General features: G+C 43.4%; 1 protein-coding gene across 11 annotated transcripts in view; it reads right to left on the bottom strand.

The window, feature by feature from the left end:
- The window catches only part of NTM (neurotrimin), a 597,738-nt gene that overhangs the window by 96,653 nt on the left and 481,705 nt on the right, over positions 1-19,380 (bottom strand). For 5 of the 11 annotated variants that reach the window (XM_075190592.1, XM_075190597.1, XM_075190598.1 and 2 more), the window contains 5 exons: positions 12,523-12,657; positions 6,234-6,354; positions 4,702-4,853; positions 2,032-2,067; positions 754-786 (listed from right to left, as the gene is read on the bottom strand). In XM_075190592.1, the coding sequence (XP_075046693.1) occupies positions 754-786; positions 2,032-2,067; positions 4,702-4,853; positions 6,234-6,354; positions 12,523-12,657 (477 nt within the window). The remainder of the gene's footprint in view (positions 1-753; positions 787-2,031; positions 2,068-4,701; positions 4,854-6,233; positions 6,355-12,522; positions 12,658-19,380) is intronic. The other 6 variants (XM_075190596.1, XM_075190594.1, XM_075190595.1 and 3 more) reach the window with 2 other exon arrangements.

The following is a 19,380-nucleotide window of genomic DNA, read 5'->3' as shown; positions in this document are numbered from 1 at the left end:
TGCACATCTCCAGGCCTCCAAGAGCAACACCGAATAGTGGTGTCCCAGGGCACAGCAAAAGACTGAGTAGAGGACAAAGGGTTTCATAATCTTCATCCTTCCTGAGTCTTTGTTTTCTACAAATGGGGGTATTTAATTAGGACATTATAAAGTAGAGAGGCTATTTTGTTACATGGTGAGAACGATAGTGGGAGACTTTAACAGCAATAAGAGAAAGGTGCTGTGTAGACAGATGACTACATGGATGTACCCAGAATAAACAATGTAGAAACATTGGACATCATGCATTTTCCTGAAATGGTAGAGACCATCTAGGAGTAAGTGACATGCAAGAGAATGGAACATGTACAAACAGACATAATGGGAGCCAGAAATTGTCTAACACAGCTGCGTGTACACATGGTGAAAACTTCACTGGTATTATCCAAAAATGGTCAAGATACAGGTAATTTATCTAGAGAAGTTCTGCAGATAGGACACAGTGGGATACACTGCCATAATCTAATAAAGGGTAAATAGTATACCAAATCACAAATACAAATATAGACACACTAAAGACTAACTATGCAGGAAAAAGCCGATTCCTGGATACTGTTCATGTCATCAGATATTTCTGTTAATATTCAGCGGTACCGAAAGATTGAGTAGTAGAGTTACGAGGTAGATGGAAGCAGGGTAATTGTACAGGAGGTAAAGGTGAGGCTATGCAGGAACCCTGGGGGGTGGAAAGACGGAGCGTGTAGCAATACTAACCTTTAAGGGGGATCAAGGCAGCTGTGGTCTCTTCTAGAAATCAAAAAACAATGCTTGATTAGGGACAACAACAATATCCCTCATATAACACTATCTGCATTAATTGTTTTAGACTTAACTTTTATCTCCTCAAATCATTACAGAAATGTATTGTGCCCCGTGCAGCTGTGGTAAATACGCTCAGAGTGGAATTATTTTACATCCTATGTCTATGTGTCAAATAATACGTACACTTCTCGTTTTCTGCACAAGGACATGATTCGCCGCTCCGGGGAATGGAAGTTCACTTTATGTATATTTGTATTAATGCAACAAAAAGACAGTTATAGCCAAATGCAGACTGTGGCATGTTCACAAGCCAGAAAAAGGAAGATAGGAAAGGATAATAATTTAGTTTCAAATGCGGAAGACATAAATGTATATTATTAAGACAGATGTTTAGTTAATTCTATTACACAGAAGCACCTGGTAAAGCCAGTCACATGTATGTTATACACCAGCCCATTTACCAGCACATTTCTCTACGTCCAGTGAACATTAGCTGTGGATACAGATGCTGTATTGGGCCCAATGTATGGAGCTGTCTGTCTATTTTATTATTATACTGTTTAATTCTCATTTCATCCTTGTACAAGTACAAAGAGTTACAGCGTGTGGATAGCGGCGTCTAAACACTCGGGACCCCCAGTAGCCACAAAGAACCCCTCTGAAGGAGATATTAGATCAGTCTATTTGTATAGTCATGGTTAATATTAAATGTGATTTCACATTTCATCTGATAGTAAGGCTTCTATTCTCTGAGCATCTCCCTCAACCAACTCTACCATTAATACCCCCGCAAACAACCAGAGTAGAAAAAAACAAGCGAAAATAGAGAAAATGCTGAAGTGTTGATGTAAACAATATGAAATAAATGTAAGGGGATGGAGCAGTGAGTAAAGCTAGGAGTAACGGGGAGCAGAAGACGTAACACAAGCGCTCCATGCCAGAACTGTGCCTAACGGGTACCAGACACAACTTGGACTGGCCGAGGACAACGGGCACAATAAATGAGAGTATAGGATATAGGATCTGTAACATACACAGTGCAGAAAGATAATGGGAGAATACACCAGATTAATTACTGAGCTCTATGACATCACATAAAACACATACAGGTCAGTGCGAGACCAGGAGCGTTATGAGAAAGTAATAACACGACTAGAAGAGTAACAGACACATGGCTCAGTGCGGACACAAGGAGACAACAAAGAGTAGGTCCAGGACCACGGTACTGACCTTGCAGTAAGGGCGAGCTGGTGGACTGGAATATTTCTACAAGGTGGTAAGGAGATGTGGGTGGGGGAACAAAAGGGTTGGCGTTTACACAACAGAATTAGAAATTAAACAAACAAAAGAAGTGATTTGAAAATAAACTAAACAGTGGTAAAAAACGTGTCCAATTTCCAGGTGAGCGCGTTACAAACAAGCTGCACACCATGACATGACATTGGCTTTACATTACAATCTCTAGACAAACGGCCTGAAATCTAAATTTCTGTTTATTTGTAATCAATTGCAATGATTATCTTGAGACAGTTGGGAAATCTCTCTACCGTGTATGGATGATGAAAATGTAATGGATGGCACAACAGACATACGAAGACGACCTTCTGAACTGGCAGAGAATAATGTGCCGACCTCCTGCACATTACACAATACCCAGAAAATCAGTCATGTCCTGCAGCTTCCTGACAACACATCACAATAACATGAGATCATTGCTGGAATAGAGGGTCTCAAGTCTGCAACACTATTATATTAATCAGATTGAGCGAGAATCACCACTGGTTGCAGCTGATGCTTCATATAACGTCCTCTTACTAGATCTCACGGACGGCCATTCTTACGCTATTGGCCTCATGATGTATTCAGAGCGGATTCTCACCATTATTAGAATAGAATATATAACCTATGTTATTGACCCCCTCATCCAGGCTAATGTAAAAATAAATAAATTATATTTATAGAGTAAGAATTTTTGTTCATTTACAAACTTAGGTGACAACTAAAATTGTGATAATGATCTACTCATGAAGCAAGATACATTGTTACTTTTACAAACAATACAGCAGTGTGAAAAGACCTATTTAATTCACCCACATGCAATGAATTATTCCCACAAGATATATCTGCTGGAATCCTATTATAAAGCAACAAAAACAACAACTTCTCCAATGAGAACCCAGTGGTGTGGGGAGGGGGGACACATAATAAGAGCCACGCCCCTGAATACCTGTACCGTTATCTGCCCCTAAGCAAATAACCAGCATCTTTCCACGTGGCAGCCAATCACATCACGACCAACGTGGGAAAACGCTTGTGATTGGCTGAGCAGATAATGACTCTCCTGGGACAGTCAGCCTCAGGGCTCATAGCGAGTTGTGTCTCTCGTTATCAGACTGTTTGTTTTATCTTTTCCAATTGGATTATAAAGGAAAAATAATTTTCCATTGGATGGAAAGAAAGGAAAAAAAAAAGGGCAGTGGTCCTGGGACTCTTGTCCATTATGTTGGAACAATAGCTATTGTGGAACTACATGTCGCAACATGTACTGGCAGACATGCTGGTGCTAGTGGTTAAACAGTCAATGTATGCTGGGACATGTAGTTCCACAATAGCTGGAGAAACAAGGCTACTCAAAGTCACACACAAAAAATGTTTGTTTCGTGTCCAATGTTGGACGCCACAAAGGGGCAAACGCAGGATCCCCCCTTTAAAAAAAAAAAATCGAGAGAGAGAGAGCATGAGCAGCTGCTCCATTTCAGCGATTCTGAATTGTACAGCAGCCGTGGCGCTGTCAAAGAAGCCCCTGCCACATAACGCTCAACATCTGGTGAGCAGGAGCTCTCCATGGAGTTAGATTATATGGAAAGGGTGCATTAAATTTGTATCCACAAAAATCTCTACTTGTCCCGCCAAAGTGCATAGGTCCCTTAGAGTCACCCAGCGCACTGACCTGAGCTAAAATCATTCAGGGATTCTCTCAATTTATTTTAAATACAAAGGAAAGCTGAATAAAGTGACTTCATCTGTATCTACAAATAGTCTGGATTTATGGGGCTAAAATAAACATTTCTACAAAATAAATATGTTTCCAAACCCCTCGACAAAATACATCAAGATGTATGCAGTGGTGGAAGTGGAGGTGTATGAACATTGCATCATATATGTCATGGCGAGTCATGCAACACATACAATGTTACAGATTCATTTTGGAATTGGCACGTAAGGCAGGTACATGGATAGAAGCTGAGCTAGTCTATGACCAACCTGTTATTACCAGACAGTATTGTGGATCTATCCACCAATATAATAGTCCATAACACAGAAGAATTCATGCAATATACAAACAGTTCCCTTATCAGTCCCTGAGGACTGGACTGAGAGTTACACATAAGGTTATCTATTTATATTATTATTATTTTTTTGATTAGGTAGGAAATAGTAGCAGGAATCAAGAAAATCTAATATGAGATAAGGTTTGTGCTTCTAAACCACTACACACAGGAATAAACGATTCTCTTTAATACAAGATTTTGTCTGAAAAACCTCTTTTCATCATCTATTCAGTTTTTACTAAATTGCAACTCGGTGAACCCTGACCAGCCCGATACAACAGGGGGCATTCAATGGTTCTGTTGGGGGGGTGGCTGTCAGTGTGTCATCAGATGCGCGCAAATGATACAATATGGCTGCTGTCTTGAATACGGGAGGTCTCAAGGCATGAAAAGGTATCCCGTGATCTCTGTAAATGTATAAATACCACAGATGGCAAGCGATGGAGGAAATAGGAAGCAGATAATATTATATATAACTAGCAGGAGGCTGTAGAAGTAGATTAACCTCTTTGTTTAATAAAATCCCAAGTCGTACATTACACACCCCACAATTCAGCCGCTGACTTACCGAAGAGGATAACGCTGGCGTTGCTGTGTCCCAGCCGGTTCATTGCCACACACGTGTAGTTACCATAATCCTGCTCAGAGACATTGAAGAATGTTACACGGGAAAATGTCTCTCTGTTCTCCACCTTCACTCCTTTCCGGGAGTCAGTCAACCTGGCAAAAAAACCATTCCATTAAGGTCTGTCTAATCCAGTATAAGCCGACTTACTGTCCTCCTACTCCTGTGTGTCCCCTCCCTGTCCTCCTACTCCTGTGTGTCCTCTCCCTGTCCTCCTACTCCTGTGTGTCCCCTCCCTGTCCTCCTACTCCTGTGTGTCCCCTCCCTGTCCTCCTACTCCTGTGTGTCCCCTCCCTGTCCTCCTACTCCTGTATGCCCCCTCCTTGTCCCTCTACTAATGAGTGTCCATTAGCTGTCCTCCTACTCCTGTGTGTCCCCTCCCTGTCCTCCTACTCCTGTGTGTCCCCTCCCTGTCCTCCTACTCCTGTGTGTCCTCTCCCTGTCCTCCTACTCCTGTGTGTCCCCTCCCTGTCCTCCTACTCCTGTGTGTCCCCTCCCTGTCCTCCTACTCCTGTGTGCCCCCTCCTTGTCCCTCTACTAATGAGTGTCCATTAGCTGTCCTCCTACTCCTGTGTGTCCCCTCCCTGTCCTCCTACTCCTGTGTGTCCCCTCCCTGTCCTCCTACTCCGGTGTGTCCCCTCCCTGTCCTCCTACTCCTGTGTGCCCCCTTCCTGTCCTCCTACTCCTGTGTGCCCCCTCCTTGTCCCTCTACTAATGAGTGTTCATTACCTGTCCTCCTACTACTGTGTGTCCCCTCCCTGTCCTCCTACTTCTGTGTGTCCCCTCCCTGTCCTCCTACTACTGTGTGTCCCCTCCCTATCCTCCTACTTCTGTGTGTCCCCTCCCTGTTCCCCTTCTCCTGTGTGTCTTCTCCCTGTTCCCCTTCTCCTGTGTGTCTCCTCCCTGTCCCCCTACACCTGTGTGTCCCCTCCCTGTCCTCCTACTTCTGTGTGCCCCCTCCCTGTCCTCCTACTGTGTGCCCCTTCCCTGTCCTCCTACTCCGGTGTGTCCCCTCCCTGTCCTCCTACTCCTGTGTGTCCCCTCCCTGTCCTCCTACTCCTGTGTGCCCCCTCCTTGTCCCTCTACTAATGAGTGTTCATTACCTGTCCTCCTACTCCTGTGTGCCCCCTCCTTGTCCCTCTACTAATGAGTGTCCATTAGCTGTCCTCCTACTCCTGTGTGTCCCCTCCCTGTCCTCCTACTCCTGTGTGTCCTCTCCCTGTCCTCCTACTCCTGTGTGTCCCCTACCTGTCCTCTAAATGATGCAAACATAGGATTATCATTCTATAAGGCACTGCTACGCCACATCTTCAATATGGGGTATAGTTTTGGCACCTCACTGTAAGAGAATGTAGGAGAACTCGACGGACCTGTCCAACCTTACTAACTATGTAAATAGACACAATCCCAAGGAGTTATATTGTGAGGAGTTTATGTATGTAAATCTGCATTGATGAGCAGACATAAAATCTTACCTCTTATCTTCCTTGTACCAGAAGAAGTCAGCTGCTGGGACAGCCAATGCATCACACTGCAAGATACCTTGATGACCCAAAGGGACACCAATGTTTCGTGTTTCCAGAATATATGGTGGATCTGCAAAGAACATAGAACCATCAACATCCAATGTAAAAGTAAGCCTTAATGTATATATATATATATATATATATATATATATATATATATGTTCATTAATTTATATATAGCAAAGTTCCTTGCATCTAAGACACAATACCACACACATGTAGAGCCTTGGAGACACAAACACACACACATACCACACATATGTAGAGCCTCAAACAGTCACACACACACACACACAAATGTAGAGTGATTGAGACACACACACACACACACACACACACACACACACACACACACATATATATATATATATATATATATATATATACAAAACACATGTAGTGCCTCAGAGAGACACAAACCACACACATGAAGATCCACACATACACATACCACACATATAGAGAGTCTAGGAGAGCCACACATACACATACCACACATACACATACCACACATATAGAGAGTCTAGGAGAGCCACACATACACATACCACACATACACATACCACACATACACATACCACACATATAGAGAGTCCAGGAGAGCCACACATACACATACCACACATACACATACCACACATATAGAGAGTCCAGGAGAGCCACACATACACATACCACACATACACATACCACACATATAGAGAGTCTAGGAGAGCCACACATACACATACCACACATACACATACACATACCACACATACACATACCACACATACACATACCACACATATAGAGAGTCTAGGAGAGCCACACATACACATACACATACCACACATACACATACCACACATACACATACCACACCTATAGGAGTCTAGGAGAGCCACACAAACATGTTCAGCATCAGATATCCCCCACAGCCATGGCTGTCATTATATGACAGCCTCTAAGCCTCCAATGTGCACAATGCTTCTGAATATGGTGCCAGTTGATAGAGAGATATGTGATGCTGATAGTAATACACAATAAATATGTTAATGTTCACATTACATGAAGAGTTTGTGGTCACATTTCAGGAACACTACACACACATGCTAACAAGACATCAAAAACACAAGCACTAAAAGACAAGTTATGATCCCAGAACACCTTAATACTCCTGTAATGTGAGGTAGTGAAGCTAACATGCAGAGCACAATGTAACACTAAAGTCTGGTGCACTATTCATGTAAACGGGAGATAAGCACATACAAGTGCCACTTAAAGTGTACTGAATGATTCTCCAACTTAACATGTAATACACATAGTAATAAAGCTCAATGTTGAACAGAACCCGACCAAAGGTAAAGATGTGCTGGTATAACTATTTAGGGCACCTTGGGTGCTCAATTCAACTAACAGATTTAAACGTTACATCACTGTGTCCACTCCTGATTTCAGAAATCTCAAGACAGATTCTTTGGGTGTTTAGAAATGATCCCTCCACATAGTGAATTGCATGGGAAATTGTACTGCCAAAAGTCACCAAACTGCCAAAATCTTCTGTTGTAGCATTTACAACAAGAGGAAAAAACACCCTACATTGATAACTCTACCCTCCAAACACCCTACACTTATCAGTAACTCTCACCTCCAAACACCCTGGAGTTGAGAGTTATCAACGTAAACACCCTACACTTATCCATTATTGTCAACTCCAAACACCCTACGTTGATAACTCTCCCCTCCAAAAACCCTACGTTGATAACTCTCACCTCCAAACACCCTACACTTATCCATTATTGTCAACTCCAAACACCCTACGTTGATAACTCTCACCTCCAAACACCCTACACTTATCCATTATTGTCAACTCCAAACACCCTACGTTGATAACTCTCACCTCCAAACACCCTACACTTATCCATTATTGTCACCTCCAAACACCCTACGTTGATAACTCTCACCTCCAAAAACCCTGCGTTGATAACTCTCACATCCAAACACCCTACGTTGATAACCGTCACCTCCAAACACCCTACGTTGATAACCGTCACCTCCAAACACCCTACACTTATCAGAAATGCTCAAATCCAAACACCCTGGAGTTGAGAGTTATCAATGCAAACTCCCTACACTTATCCATTATTGTCACCTCCAAACACCCTAAGATGATAACTCTCACCTCCAAAAACCCTACACTTATCCATTACTGTCACCTTCAAAAACCCTACATTGGTGACTCTCACCTTCAAAAACCTTACGTTGACAACTCTCACCTCCAACCACCCTACGTTGATAATTCTCAACTCCAAACAACCTACATTTATCCATTACTGTCACTGTCAAACACCCTACGTTGATAACTCTCACCTCCAAACACCCTACATTGATAAACTATCACCTCCAAACACCCTACATTTATCCATTACTGTCACTGTCAAACACCCTACGTTGATAACTCTCACCTCCAAACACCCTACATTGATAAACTATCACCTCCAAACACCCTACATTTATCCATTACTGTCACTGTCAAACACCCTACTTTGATAACTCTCACCTCCAAACACCCTACGCTGATAACTCTCACTGTCAAACACCCTACATTGATAAACTATCACCTCCAAACACCCTACATTGATAAACTATCACCTCCAAACACCCTACATTTATCCATAACTGCCACCTTCAAACACCCTACACGTATCCGTATCTCTCAAGTCCAAACACCCGACCCTTATCTGTAACTCTCACCTCCAAACACCCTACAATTCTCCGTAACTCTTACCGCCAAACACCCTACACTTATGGGTTACTGTCACCTCCAAACATCCTACACTATAATGTCCTAAAATCATGACTATAATATTCTCAAATATTTACACTTTTCCTCTTTATTTTCCTTACATCAGTTCCTACAAATGGGGTAAAATTAACCAAAAATAACAACTAATAGGAGATGCATTACCAGCTTCTTAGAATTGCAGGGGGTCATTGATTTGATCAACACTTCCCAAGATTCTGTCTGCTCTTAAAAAGGACTACAGAGTAATGTTGTCATAGAAACAGCTTCTCTTTTTCTAGGGTCCGACTTTCCCATAGATTTTTTTGGGTAACCTCTCCATAAAAGAACAGCAAACGCCATGTTCCATCTATAATACAGCCATAAACACATTACTTTCTAATGTAGTTTACAAAGGCGACGGACAGTTTCACTTTGTTATATGTATCTCCAACAACTAATACTCCAGGTAGACAATGATCTCTATTGCTTTCCCTGTGTCGCCAAAAAAGGCTAGCCTGCCTTTATATCTATAAATGTGTTCTTCCATGCTATCAATAAGATGACCTGAGGATAGTCTGCCTTTATATCTATATATATGGTCTTCCACGCTATCAATAAGATGACCTGAGGATAGTCTGCCTTTATAGCTATATATATGGTCTTCCACGCTATAAATAAGATGACTTGAGGATAGTCTGCCTTTATATCTATAAATGTGTTCTTCCATGCTATAAATAAGATGAAATGAGGATAGTCTGCCTTTATATCTATGGATATGGTCTTCCACGCTATCAATAAGATGACCTGAGGATAGTCTGCCTTTATATCTATATGTATGGTCTTCCACGCTATAAATAAGATGACCTGAGGATAGTCTACCTTTATATCTATATATATGGTCTTCCACGCTATAAATAAGATGACCTGAGGATAGTCTGCCTTTATATCTATGGATATGGTCTTCCACATATCAATAAGATGACCAGAGGATAGTCCGCCTTTATAGATCTATAGATATTTGTCTTCCACGATATCAATAAATAGTCCCAGAGGTTGGTTTGCCTTTAAATGTGGTGAAACAAGGTATTAATATCACCTCAACCAGTCTGCACCTTGTTTCTCACAAACTGTGGACCATAAAAACATAGACTTTTCTAGCCCTCTGGTTCCCAATATTTGTCAGTCATATTTAAACTTGTATAAATTCTATTTGAAAGTAGTTACAATGTCTGCCAGCATGTTTCTTATCTTGCAGACTAGTTCATTGTTTCAGCCTAGGCAAAAGGATTATAGTCCACCAGTCCTGTATGGATGTATCACACCAGGGGGTCTCATGTACTAAGATGGGGAAAAGGTCCACAAACAGAGCTCTATGTTTAATTACGGAGGACTGCATTGCGTATTTAAATGTAATGTGTCTGGATTGTGATCGCTCCTGTTTAAACAAACTGCTGTATAACCACACAACATACATATCCTTAATTATATCAAGAGTGGCTCGTCTGTTATCACTTTGTCTGTATGTTTACCTGTGACAAGGTAAACACAGAAAAGGACCAATCAGGCAGGTCCTGAAATTGCTGATGAGGTAATTTTTTGGCTTAAAAGAGAGCTCCAGAGGACAGCAAATTGGCATTCAGTACCGAGTGATAGCTGATGTCAGGCTGGCGTTGAGATATAGATCTCTGTTCCTGACAGGAGAGGGACAATCGGTCCCTGGAGTACTGTCTTGGCCCTGATCTACCTCTCCAGGTCTTGGGGAGCTGTGTGTCCGCCAAAAGCAGAGTGACAGTGACTCAGGCCCAGTACCTTACTGGTAGCCTCAAAGGAGAGAGGGGAGAAGCTTGGATGGATAGACAGAAGTCCCTGAGAGTGACAAGGATACTGGTGAGGTGTTTTATACCCAGTATGTTGTCTGTGCCAGACTGTAGTGTTATTTATTGCACGTTATTATTTAAATATGTTCATTGCTGTTTGGTGCTACCATTTTGTTAAATAAACTTATTTATTTTATTTTGGATATTTGCCTGGGCGATTTTGAACCTTGGATAGGTACCGGGTAGGCCAGTTGTGTGGCACAGAGGGCTACCTTAAACCCGGTATCTTCACAGATATGGTCTTCAACTAAATCAATAAGTTATCCCAGAGGTTAGCCCGTCTTTATACCTATAGATATGGTGTTCCATGATATCAATAAGTTATCCCAGAGGTTAGCCCGTCTTTATACCTATAGATATGGTCTCCCATGACATCAATAAGTTATCCCAGAGGTTAGCCCGTCTTTATACCTATAGATATGGTCTTCAACTAAATCAATAAGTTATCCCAGAGGTTAGCCCGTCTTTATACCTATAGATATGGTCTCCCATGACATCAATAAGTTATCCCAGAGGTTAGCCCGTCTTTATACCTATAGATATGGTCTTCCATGACATCAATAAGTTATCCCAGAGGTTAGCCCGTCTTTATATCAAGAAACACTTAAGTGGAATTTACAAAACCAATGTTAAGGTTTTATCCCACTATTACCAAGTTGTTGTTTTTTCATTCAAGGAACATTAAATGCAGAAAGAAATAAAACAAATTTAAACACCATGAACATAAAAAGTGGAAGTGGGCAATGCTCCAGATTTGAAGCATTACATCAATTGTCTCATTTTCATCATGGACGCTAGTTTGCCTTTATAGCAAGAAAAAAGTCATTCAATGCTTTCCAAGTGCCACCACCAAGGTCAGTCTTTTCTTCTATGAAGACAAATAGCTGGACTCGAAGTTAGCCTGCATTTGTATAAAGAAATATATGGTATTATATCCTTCCCATATGCCACCACTGAAGCTGGCCTGCCTTTCTATGGACACAAATGGCTTCTGTGCTTCCACTGAACTGTCACTATGGATAGCGGCCCTTTGTATCAAGAAAGGATCAATATGTAGAAGTCCCATATGACAAAACCTGCAGGGAAAGGCTTTTTCACTAGATGTCTGCTTTCCTAGGCCCCATCTGATATAATTGCTAAAGTAAACCTATATAGAGATATATGGCATCACAGCCTAGAAATATTCAATTAAAATATGTAGGTCATGAAATACCATCAAACTGTCACCCCCACATGTCAGAGGGAACAGGGCCTGTGAGAGACAATAATCCCAGATAATGTGCTAAAGTATGGCAGAGGAATGGCTGAAAATAGTCTGGAATCTAAATAGTGTTTGGAGAAGGTGGGAAGCACGATTGTCTGCGCCGTGACATAATAAAACCTGGAATACTTACTGCAGCAAACCCAATAAAGAGAGCAGAGAGAAAATTACGGACAGCTGAAGTCCGCTATCTATTGATTATTCAGTGGCGAGTCGGCATGTTTACAGCGATAACGCCGGCGGCATTTCACACTCGTCTCTTTACCGGCTACTTCTTAATATATAAAGATGACTCAGAATTTATTTTTTGGGTTACTCATTCTTTTCACTTACAGTTGACTGTGACTTTAACCCTTCGGACATCCGGAGAAGAGACATCATTGGCGGCACTGCATTCATATAGCCCAGACTGCTCCCTTGTGATGCCCGTGATCTCCAGGTACTCATCTTCACTCATGAAGCCGTGTGCTGTAAGAAAGGAACATGCGTGTTAAAAGTCTACTCTCGCTGCTATACATTACTGTGTCAACTACATTGAGCCACAATAATCAGAGCCATAAGGGTTACTCAGTGACCACAGGCAGTAATCTCTAAAGTGTGCTAGGAGACTGCACAGAGGCAGACACTCAGATATTAGACAGGCAGACTGCCCCATAGGTGAGGAGCAGGTCAATTGATTCTTATCAGTACAAGCACTATAGTCAAACACTAGAAAGGAAGAGGTTAATTGTCTGCACATCCCTCCCTCCTTCTCTTCACTGTCTGTCAGGAGCGGACAGGGTAATTCTAGGTTAGGAGCTGAGATGTAGGAGATGTTCTTGTTCTATAAAAAGAAAGATTGGGGAAATAAAATAACATTCTCTTTAGCATTTTAGCTGCATCGGTTCTACCATCTATTGTTTAACCCTTTCTGGAAGCAGCATAGGATGTACATATCTGTGCCACAGAGAAAGCCATCGGCTGTATGAGAGTTGTACTTATGGTCAGGACATTCAGCAGGATGTCTCCAAATATGTTACACACTAGCCTGACACCGCTGCATACATTAAAATATACACACATTTCAGATAGCCTCACTATTTACAATTGCTCCTGTATGATTAACAAGCAGCAATCATATATATATAGATACACATAGACCACCCACCATTGCAGTGCCTGGGCTATGTACACCCTAACCCCTTTATCCGCAGATGCTGCATGAATATATCTTTATACTTCTATTTATTGATGAAATGCTCTTAAACGCTTGTGTTCTGTCTGTGGAGCCGGGCCCCATAGATTAGGTTTTCTGTATCCATTAGTTGCACTCTTGGACACAGCCATATGACAATTCTTCAGCAATGAGTGTCAGGACATTTACACATAGATGAGACATAAGTCGGCACCATGCCAGTGTCTAGGTACCCTCGTACCACCATACATCTGTGGGAACAATCATCACACGTGGGCCCTGAGGCTGTGCGCTCACTTAATATGTGCAGCAAGGAGGACATTTCACGGCAGGTCGGGTGCATATTCATCTGGAAATGAAAATTGTATGACTTTTCTCACGGCAGCGCTGCAGCTTATTGTGCTTCATTAACCCCCTAAACGCTCAGCAACTCTCAATCATTGTGGGCACTGGGGGCACATGAACTCAGTGATCAGCCAGGAACAGGGGTAGTAGTCACAGTGTACATTGCTGGACGGTAGACAACCTATAGGTTGTCTACCAAGCACCTATTCCTTTTAGCACCTTCACCAGTTACTGTTCCGGGCTGTTCCCAGTCATTACCAGGTGTCACAACCACAACTACACATTTATATACAGCAAGAAGAGCAACAATCAGCACTCACAGATACACAATGACAAACACACTAATACACTGATACACACATACTGTCACACACACAGATACACACGGACATATATACGGATACACACAGACTGACATACACACAATGATACACACACACTGTCACACACACAGATACACACGGATATAAATACTGATACACACAGACTGACTTACACTGACATACATGTACTGATACATACTGTCATACACACAGATATAAATACTGATACACACAGACTGACTTACACTGACATACACGCACTGATACATACTGTCACACACACAGATACACACGGATATAAATACTGATACACACAGACTGACTTACACTGACATACACGCACTGATACATACTGTCACACACACAGATACACACGGATATAAATACTGACACACACAGACTGACACACACATTTTATCACTATAACACTGTGTGGCTGACTGTCTACAATAATGAAACAGGCTCTGACACTTCCTTTACTGAAACCACTGTAAGCTGATGATATGGGTAATGTCATCCTTATTTACACAAATTTACCTTCACACTACATCTTAAGAACAGAAGGTCATATTGTAGGCACTTCAGGATAGGGATCTATAAGCTCAATATATTGGGAACCTGCTCCTCTTTTCTGGATGAATAAACACTAATTTTACATGTTGCAATTTATGTTTGAATTATATAAAGAAATCTGAGACATACAGAGGCACACACAGCAATAATCATAGGGAATTAGGGTGAGGGCAGAAGCCGGGGGATCAGGTTGAGGTCAGGAGCCCAGGGGGGGAGTCAGAGTGAAGGCAGGAGCCTGGGGGATCTGGGTTAGGGCAGGAGTCCGGGGAGATCAGTGTGAGGTCATGAGGTCAGGAGCCATGGGCGGGTGTCAGGGTGAAGGCAAGAGCCTGGGGGATCTGGGTGAGGGTAGGAGGCTGGGGGGGAGGGATCAGGATCACTCCCGCCCGCTGCCTGCACTCAGCCAATGATCGCCGCCTCTCCTCCACTCTGATCACCTCTTCCCACTCTAGAATCCAAGACTTCTCCCGTGCTGCCCCCCTTCACTAGAACGACCTCCCTCGCTCCATTCGTCTCTCACCCAATCTGTGCTCCTTCAAGCGGGCTCTTAAAACTCACCTGTTCACTAAGGCCTACCAACCATCCACTTAACCTCTCACCTCTTCTGGTTCTCCCCTGCCCTCTTTCTCTCTCCCCGTTGCTTCACTGGCTCCCTTATGTACCTGATTCTGTTTACCCTCCCTTAGGATGTAAGCTCGTATGAGCAGGGCCCATCTTCCCTCCTGTCTCCACACCTGTTCTTCCGCTCCGTCTCTACTGTATCTGCCTGCCTGGAGTTTCTGAAGTACTGGTACTTTGTGTTTATTGTTCTGTACTGTCTTACCCTGTATAGTCTACTGTTTGTACCATGTACGGCGCTGCGGAAACCTTGTGGCGCCTTACAAATAAACGATAATAATAATAATAATAATAATAATAATAATAATAATAATAATAATCAGGTTGAGGTCAGGAGCCCGGGGATGTGAGGTTGAAGGCAGGAGCCCAGGGGATCTGGGTGAGGTCATGAGGTCAGGAGCCAGGGGGGGGTGTCAGGGTGAAGGCAGGAGCCTGGGAGATCTGGGTGAGGGCAGGAGTCTGGGGGGATCAGGGTGAGGGCAGAAGCCGGGGGATCAGGGTGAGGTCATGAGGTCAGGAGCCATGGGGGGGGGGGGGGGGGTGTCAGGCTGAAGGCAAGAGCCTGGGGGATCTGGGTGAGGTCATGAGGTCAGGAGCCTGGGAGATCTGGGTGAGGGCAGGAGTCTGGGGGGATCAGGGTGAGGGCAGGAGTCTGGGGGGATCAGGGTGAGGGCAGAAGCCGGGGGATCAGGGTGAGGTCATGAGGTCAGGAGCCATGGGGGGGGTGTCAGGCTGAAGGCAAGAGCCTGGGGGATCTGGGTGAGGATAGGAGGCTGGGGGTGGAGGGATCAGGTTGAGGTTAGGAGCCCGGGGGATGTGAGGTTGAAGGCAGGAGCCCAGGGGATCTGGGTGAGGTCATGAGGTCAGGAGCCAGGGGGGGTGTCAGGGTGAAGGCAGGAGCCTGGGAGATCTGGGTGAGGGCAGGAGTCTGGGGGGATCAGGGTGAGGGCAGAAGCCGGGGGATCAGGGTGAGGTCATGAGGTCAGGAGCCCAGGGGGGGGGGGGGGTGTCAGGCTGAAGGCAAGAGCCTGGGGGATCTGGGTGAGGATAGGAGGCTGGGGGTGGAGGGATCAGGTTGAGGTTAGGAGCCCGGGGGATGTGAGGTTGAAGGCAGGAGCCCAGGGGATCTGGGTGAGGGAAGGAGCCCGGGGGATGTGAGGTTGAAGGCAGGAGCCCAGGGGGATCTGGGTGAGGGCAGGAGCCCGGGGAAGAAGGGGGTGGGTCAGGGTGAGCTGGGCTACTGAGTTTGGGATGCTCCAGGCGTAATGGATGTGTGTGGAAATAAGAATAAGAATCACAAATAAAAGTCACCAGTCTCCAAACATAAAATGTGATTACATTTGTATTACGATCAGCGCTTCCAGTGTACACCCTGGTGGATCACCAACTGTCATCAATTATTACTATTTGTAACATAGTGGAGAATGTACCAGAAAAAGACACTTAATGAAGAAAGTGGAAATTTTTAAAATAGGGACATTTATCAAAGTTTTATTCCCAATGAATATAATATGTCAGAAGATAATAGGTACAGAGAGGCCTATCTCCTTATAAGATATGTCACATCCTGTGGAGTTTCTCTGATGGGCTGTAGAGCTCTGTGTGTTGGTTTCAGTTATCACGGGGAGACGAGGCACCAGGGGCCCATTAACATCAGACATTACCGGTCACTTTTACTTTAAATCCAGTGAAGTTTAATTAACTCATCAAACAAAACAAAGTAAAAGGATTCAGCGCGGCTCACAAATCTCTCTCCATAACAATACGGCTCCAGACCCTAGAACCTTGTGAGAACGTTTCACCCATATTACTATAACCAAGAACCGCACAGCTAACACATCATAGACAGCAACAAACAGAGCCAGCTGTGGATATATTAGTGGTCACCCAGGAATTCCTGGCCCACACAAGGTGCGGGTCGTATTCTTTAATGGCAATTTCTAATAATCTGCAGTAAAATATATCTAATATTTGTATGGAAATGGGGAACACAAATCAACATTAGACAACACTAACTTTACATAACTATATACACCAAGAAACCTCCAAAGCCCACAGTAATATACAGTATGAAGGAATACAATGCTTTATCTGGACTGGAGACACCAATCAGAACTGGTATTACAGGAAAGACAGACATAGGCTGTATACAGCTCCCACGTAGCAGTCAGTATACACTATATACATTGAATACATTGTATTCCTCCATCATAAGAAGGGTCAGAATACCAGAAGCTGTTACACATCACAATAATACCCTAATAAAGAAACACACAAAAATTCAGATACTTTCTGTTTCTTAAGAGGAAATCACAGAATTCTCTTCAGATTTCCCAATTGTTACAATTACGGATTTACAGAATCAGACTGAGAATCGGCTGCGTTTGGTGAGATTCCTAGGATTGGGGTGAGATAATTCTAATTTCCCACTAATTGTAGCACAGGATATAGAGTATTATCTCTTACAGAAGCTAAAAATAAAGAAACGCATTTAACATTTTCTTCCTGCTCCTGCTTAATTATGCAAATTAGGATTCAGATTTGGTTCAGTACTTGGCAGAAACTCTTGTAGATGAATTTGGCATTCAGCCAAATACTAAAATATGGATTTGGTGCATCCCTAATTACAATGAGGTGCTTAAATTTATATTGGTTAATTTCATTACTGGCTGAGAGAAACATTGGTTCTGCTCTTTATGCTCTGAGAGGTGTATGTGTGTGTATATACACCGATCAACCATAACATTAAAACCACTGACAAGTGAAGGATATAACATTGATTACCTCGCTACAATGGCACCTGTCAATGGGTGGGATATATTAGACAGCAACTGAATAGTTAGTACTTGAAGTTGATGTGTTGGAAGCAGGAAAAATGGGCACGTGCAAGGATCTGTGATGGGTAGACGACCTGGTCAGAGCATCTCCAAAACGGCAGGTCTTGTGGGATGTTCCTGGTATGTGGTGGTTAGTACCTACTGAAAGTAGTCCAAGGTAGTACAATAAGTGATCCAGCAACAGGGTCATGGTTGCCCAAGGCTCACTGATGTGCAAGGGGAGCGTAGCCTAACCTATCCCGTCCAATCCCACAGAAGAGATACTGCAGCACAAATTGCTGGAAAAGTTAACGCTGGCTGTGATAGAAAGGTGTCAGAACACACAGTGCAGAGTGCCCATGATGACCCCTTTCAACCGCTGAAAGTGCCTACAATCAGCACCAGAACTGGACCATGGAGCAATGGAAGAAGATGGCCTGGTCTGATGAATCAAGTTTTCTTTTACATCATGTGGATATCCTGCTGCTAACGTCTTGGTGCCAGATACCACAGGACACCTTCAGATGTCTTGTGGAGTTCATGCCTCAACAGGTGAGAGCTTATCTGGCAGCACAAGGGGGATCTACACAACATCAGGCAGGTGGGTTTAATGTTGTAGCTGATCGAGATGTGTGTGTGTGTGTGTGTGTGTGTGTGTGTGTGTGTGTGTGTGTGTGTTATATATATACTGGGAGCCACACAAACACCTCAAGATCGGTTAAGAGGATAACTCTTAACGATGGGACAGATATTTATGCAGTTACTGAACGTCTGGATATGGAGCCTCTCAGGAAGAATGGATTAAACACGAGGATAGCAGCTACTCACATTTCTTAAATAAAATCCACTGCCCCAACTCTATAGTACAACCGTATGCAGCACTGTAGAGAATGTACCCGTGACTTAAAAACCCAAATCTGTTCTACATATTATTCTCCAATCGTTATACTCATCATCATTTATTTATAAAGCGTCAGATTGCCAAATGCAGAACTATCACAGAGGCAGTATGTGCGGCTGAGTGGGGTTTAAGGAGGACCATGTGGCCTTCCACCTTTATCGAGGGTCGCAGTCTGGTCCTCCCACCTGTCTATCTGTTTGTAAGGTTAGTGGAGTACCCCTTTCTCTCTGCATGGCGGCACAGTCCACGCACCCAATTTACAGATGTAATTAGAGAGAGAGAGAATCACCCCCCACCCCCTTCCCCCAGGTACTGGCATTACTATGAGCCAATCAGAGTCTATGTGAAGAATGCTGTAAACTCCAATTGGCTACTTGGTAATGAGGTCGATGACAACCTTGTGTGAGGGGTGGGACCTGGAAACCACTCCAGCCCCTGTTA

The sequence above is a fragment of the Mixophyes fleayi genome, chromosome 11 (assembly GCF_038048845.1).
Source record: "Mixophyes fleayi isolate aMixFle1 chromosome 11, aMixFle1.hap1, whole genome shotgun sequence".
In the NCBI taxonomy this organism is placed as follows: Eukaryota; Metazoa; Chordata; class Amphibia; order Anura; family Limnodynastidae; genus Mixophyes; species Mixophyes fleayi.
The sequence above is the reverse complement of the archived record's forward strand: the minus strand, read 5'-3'. Positions and strand labels throughout refer to the sequence as shown.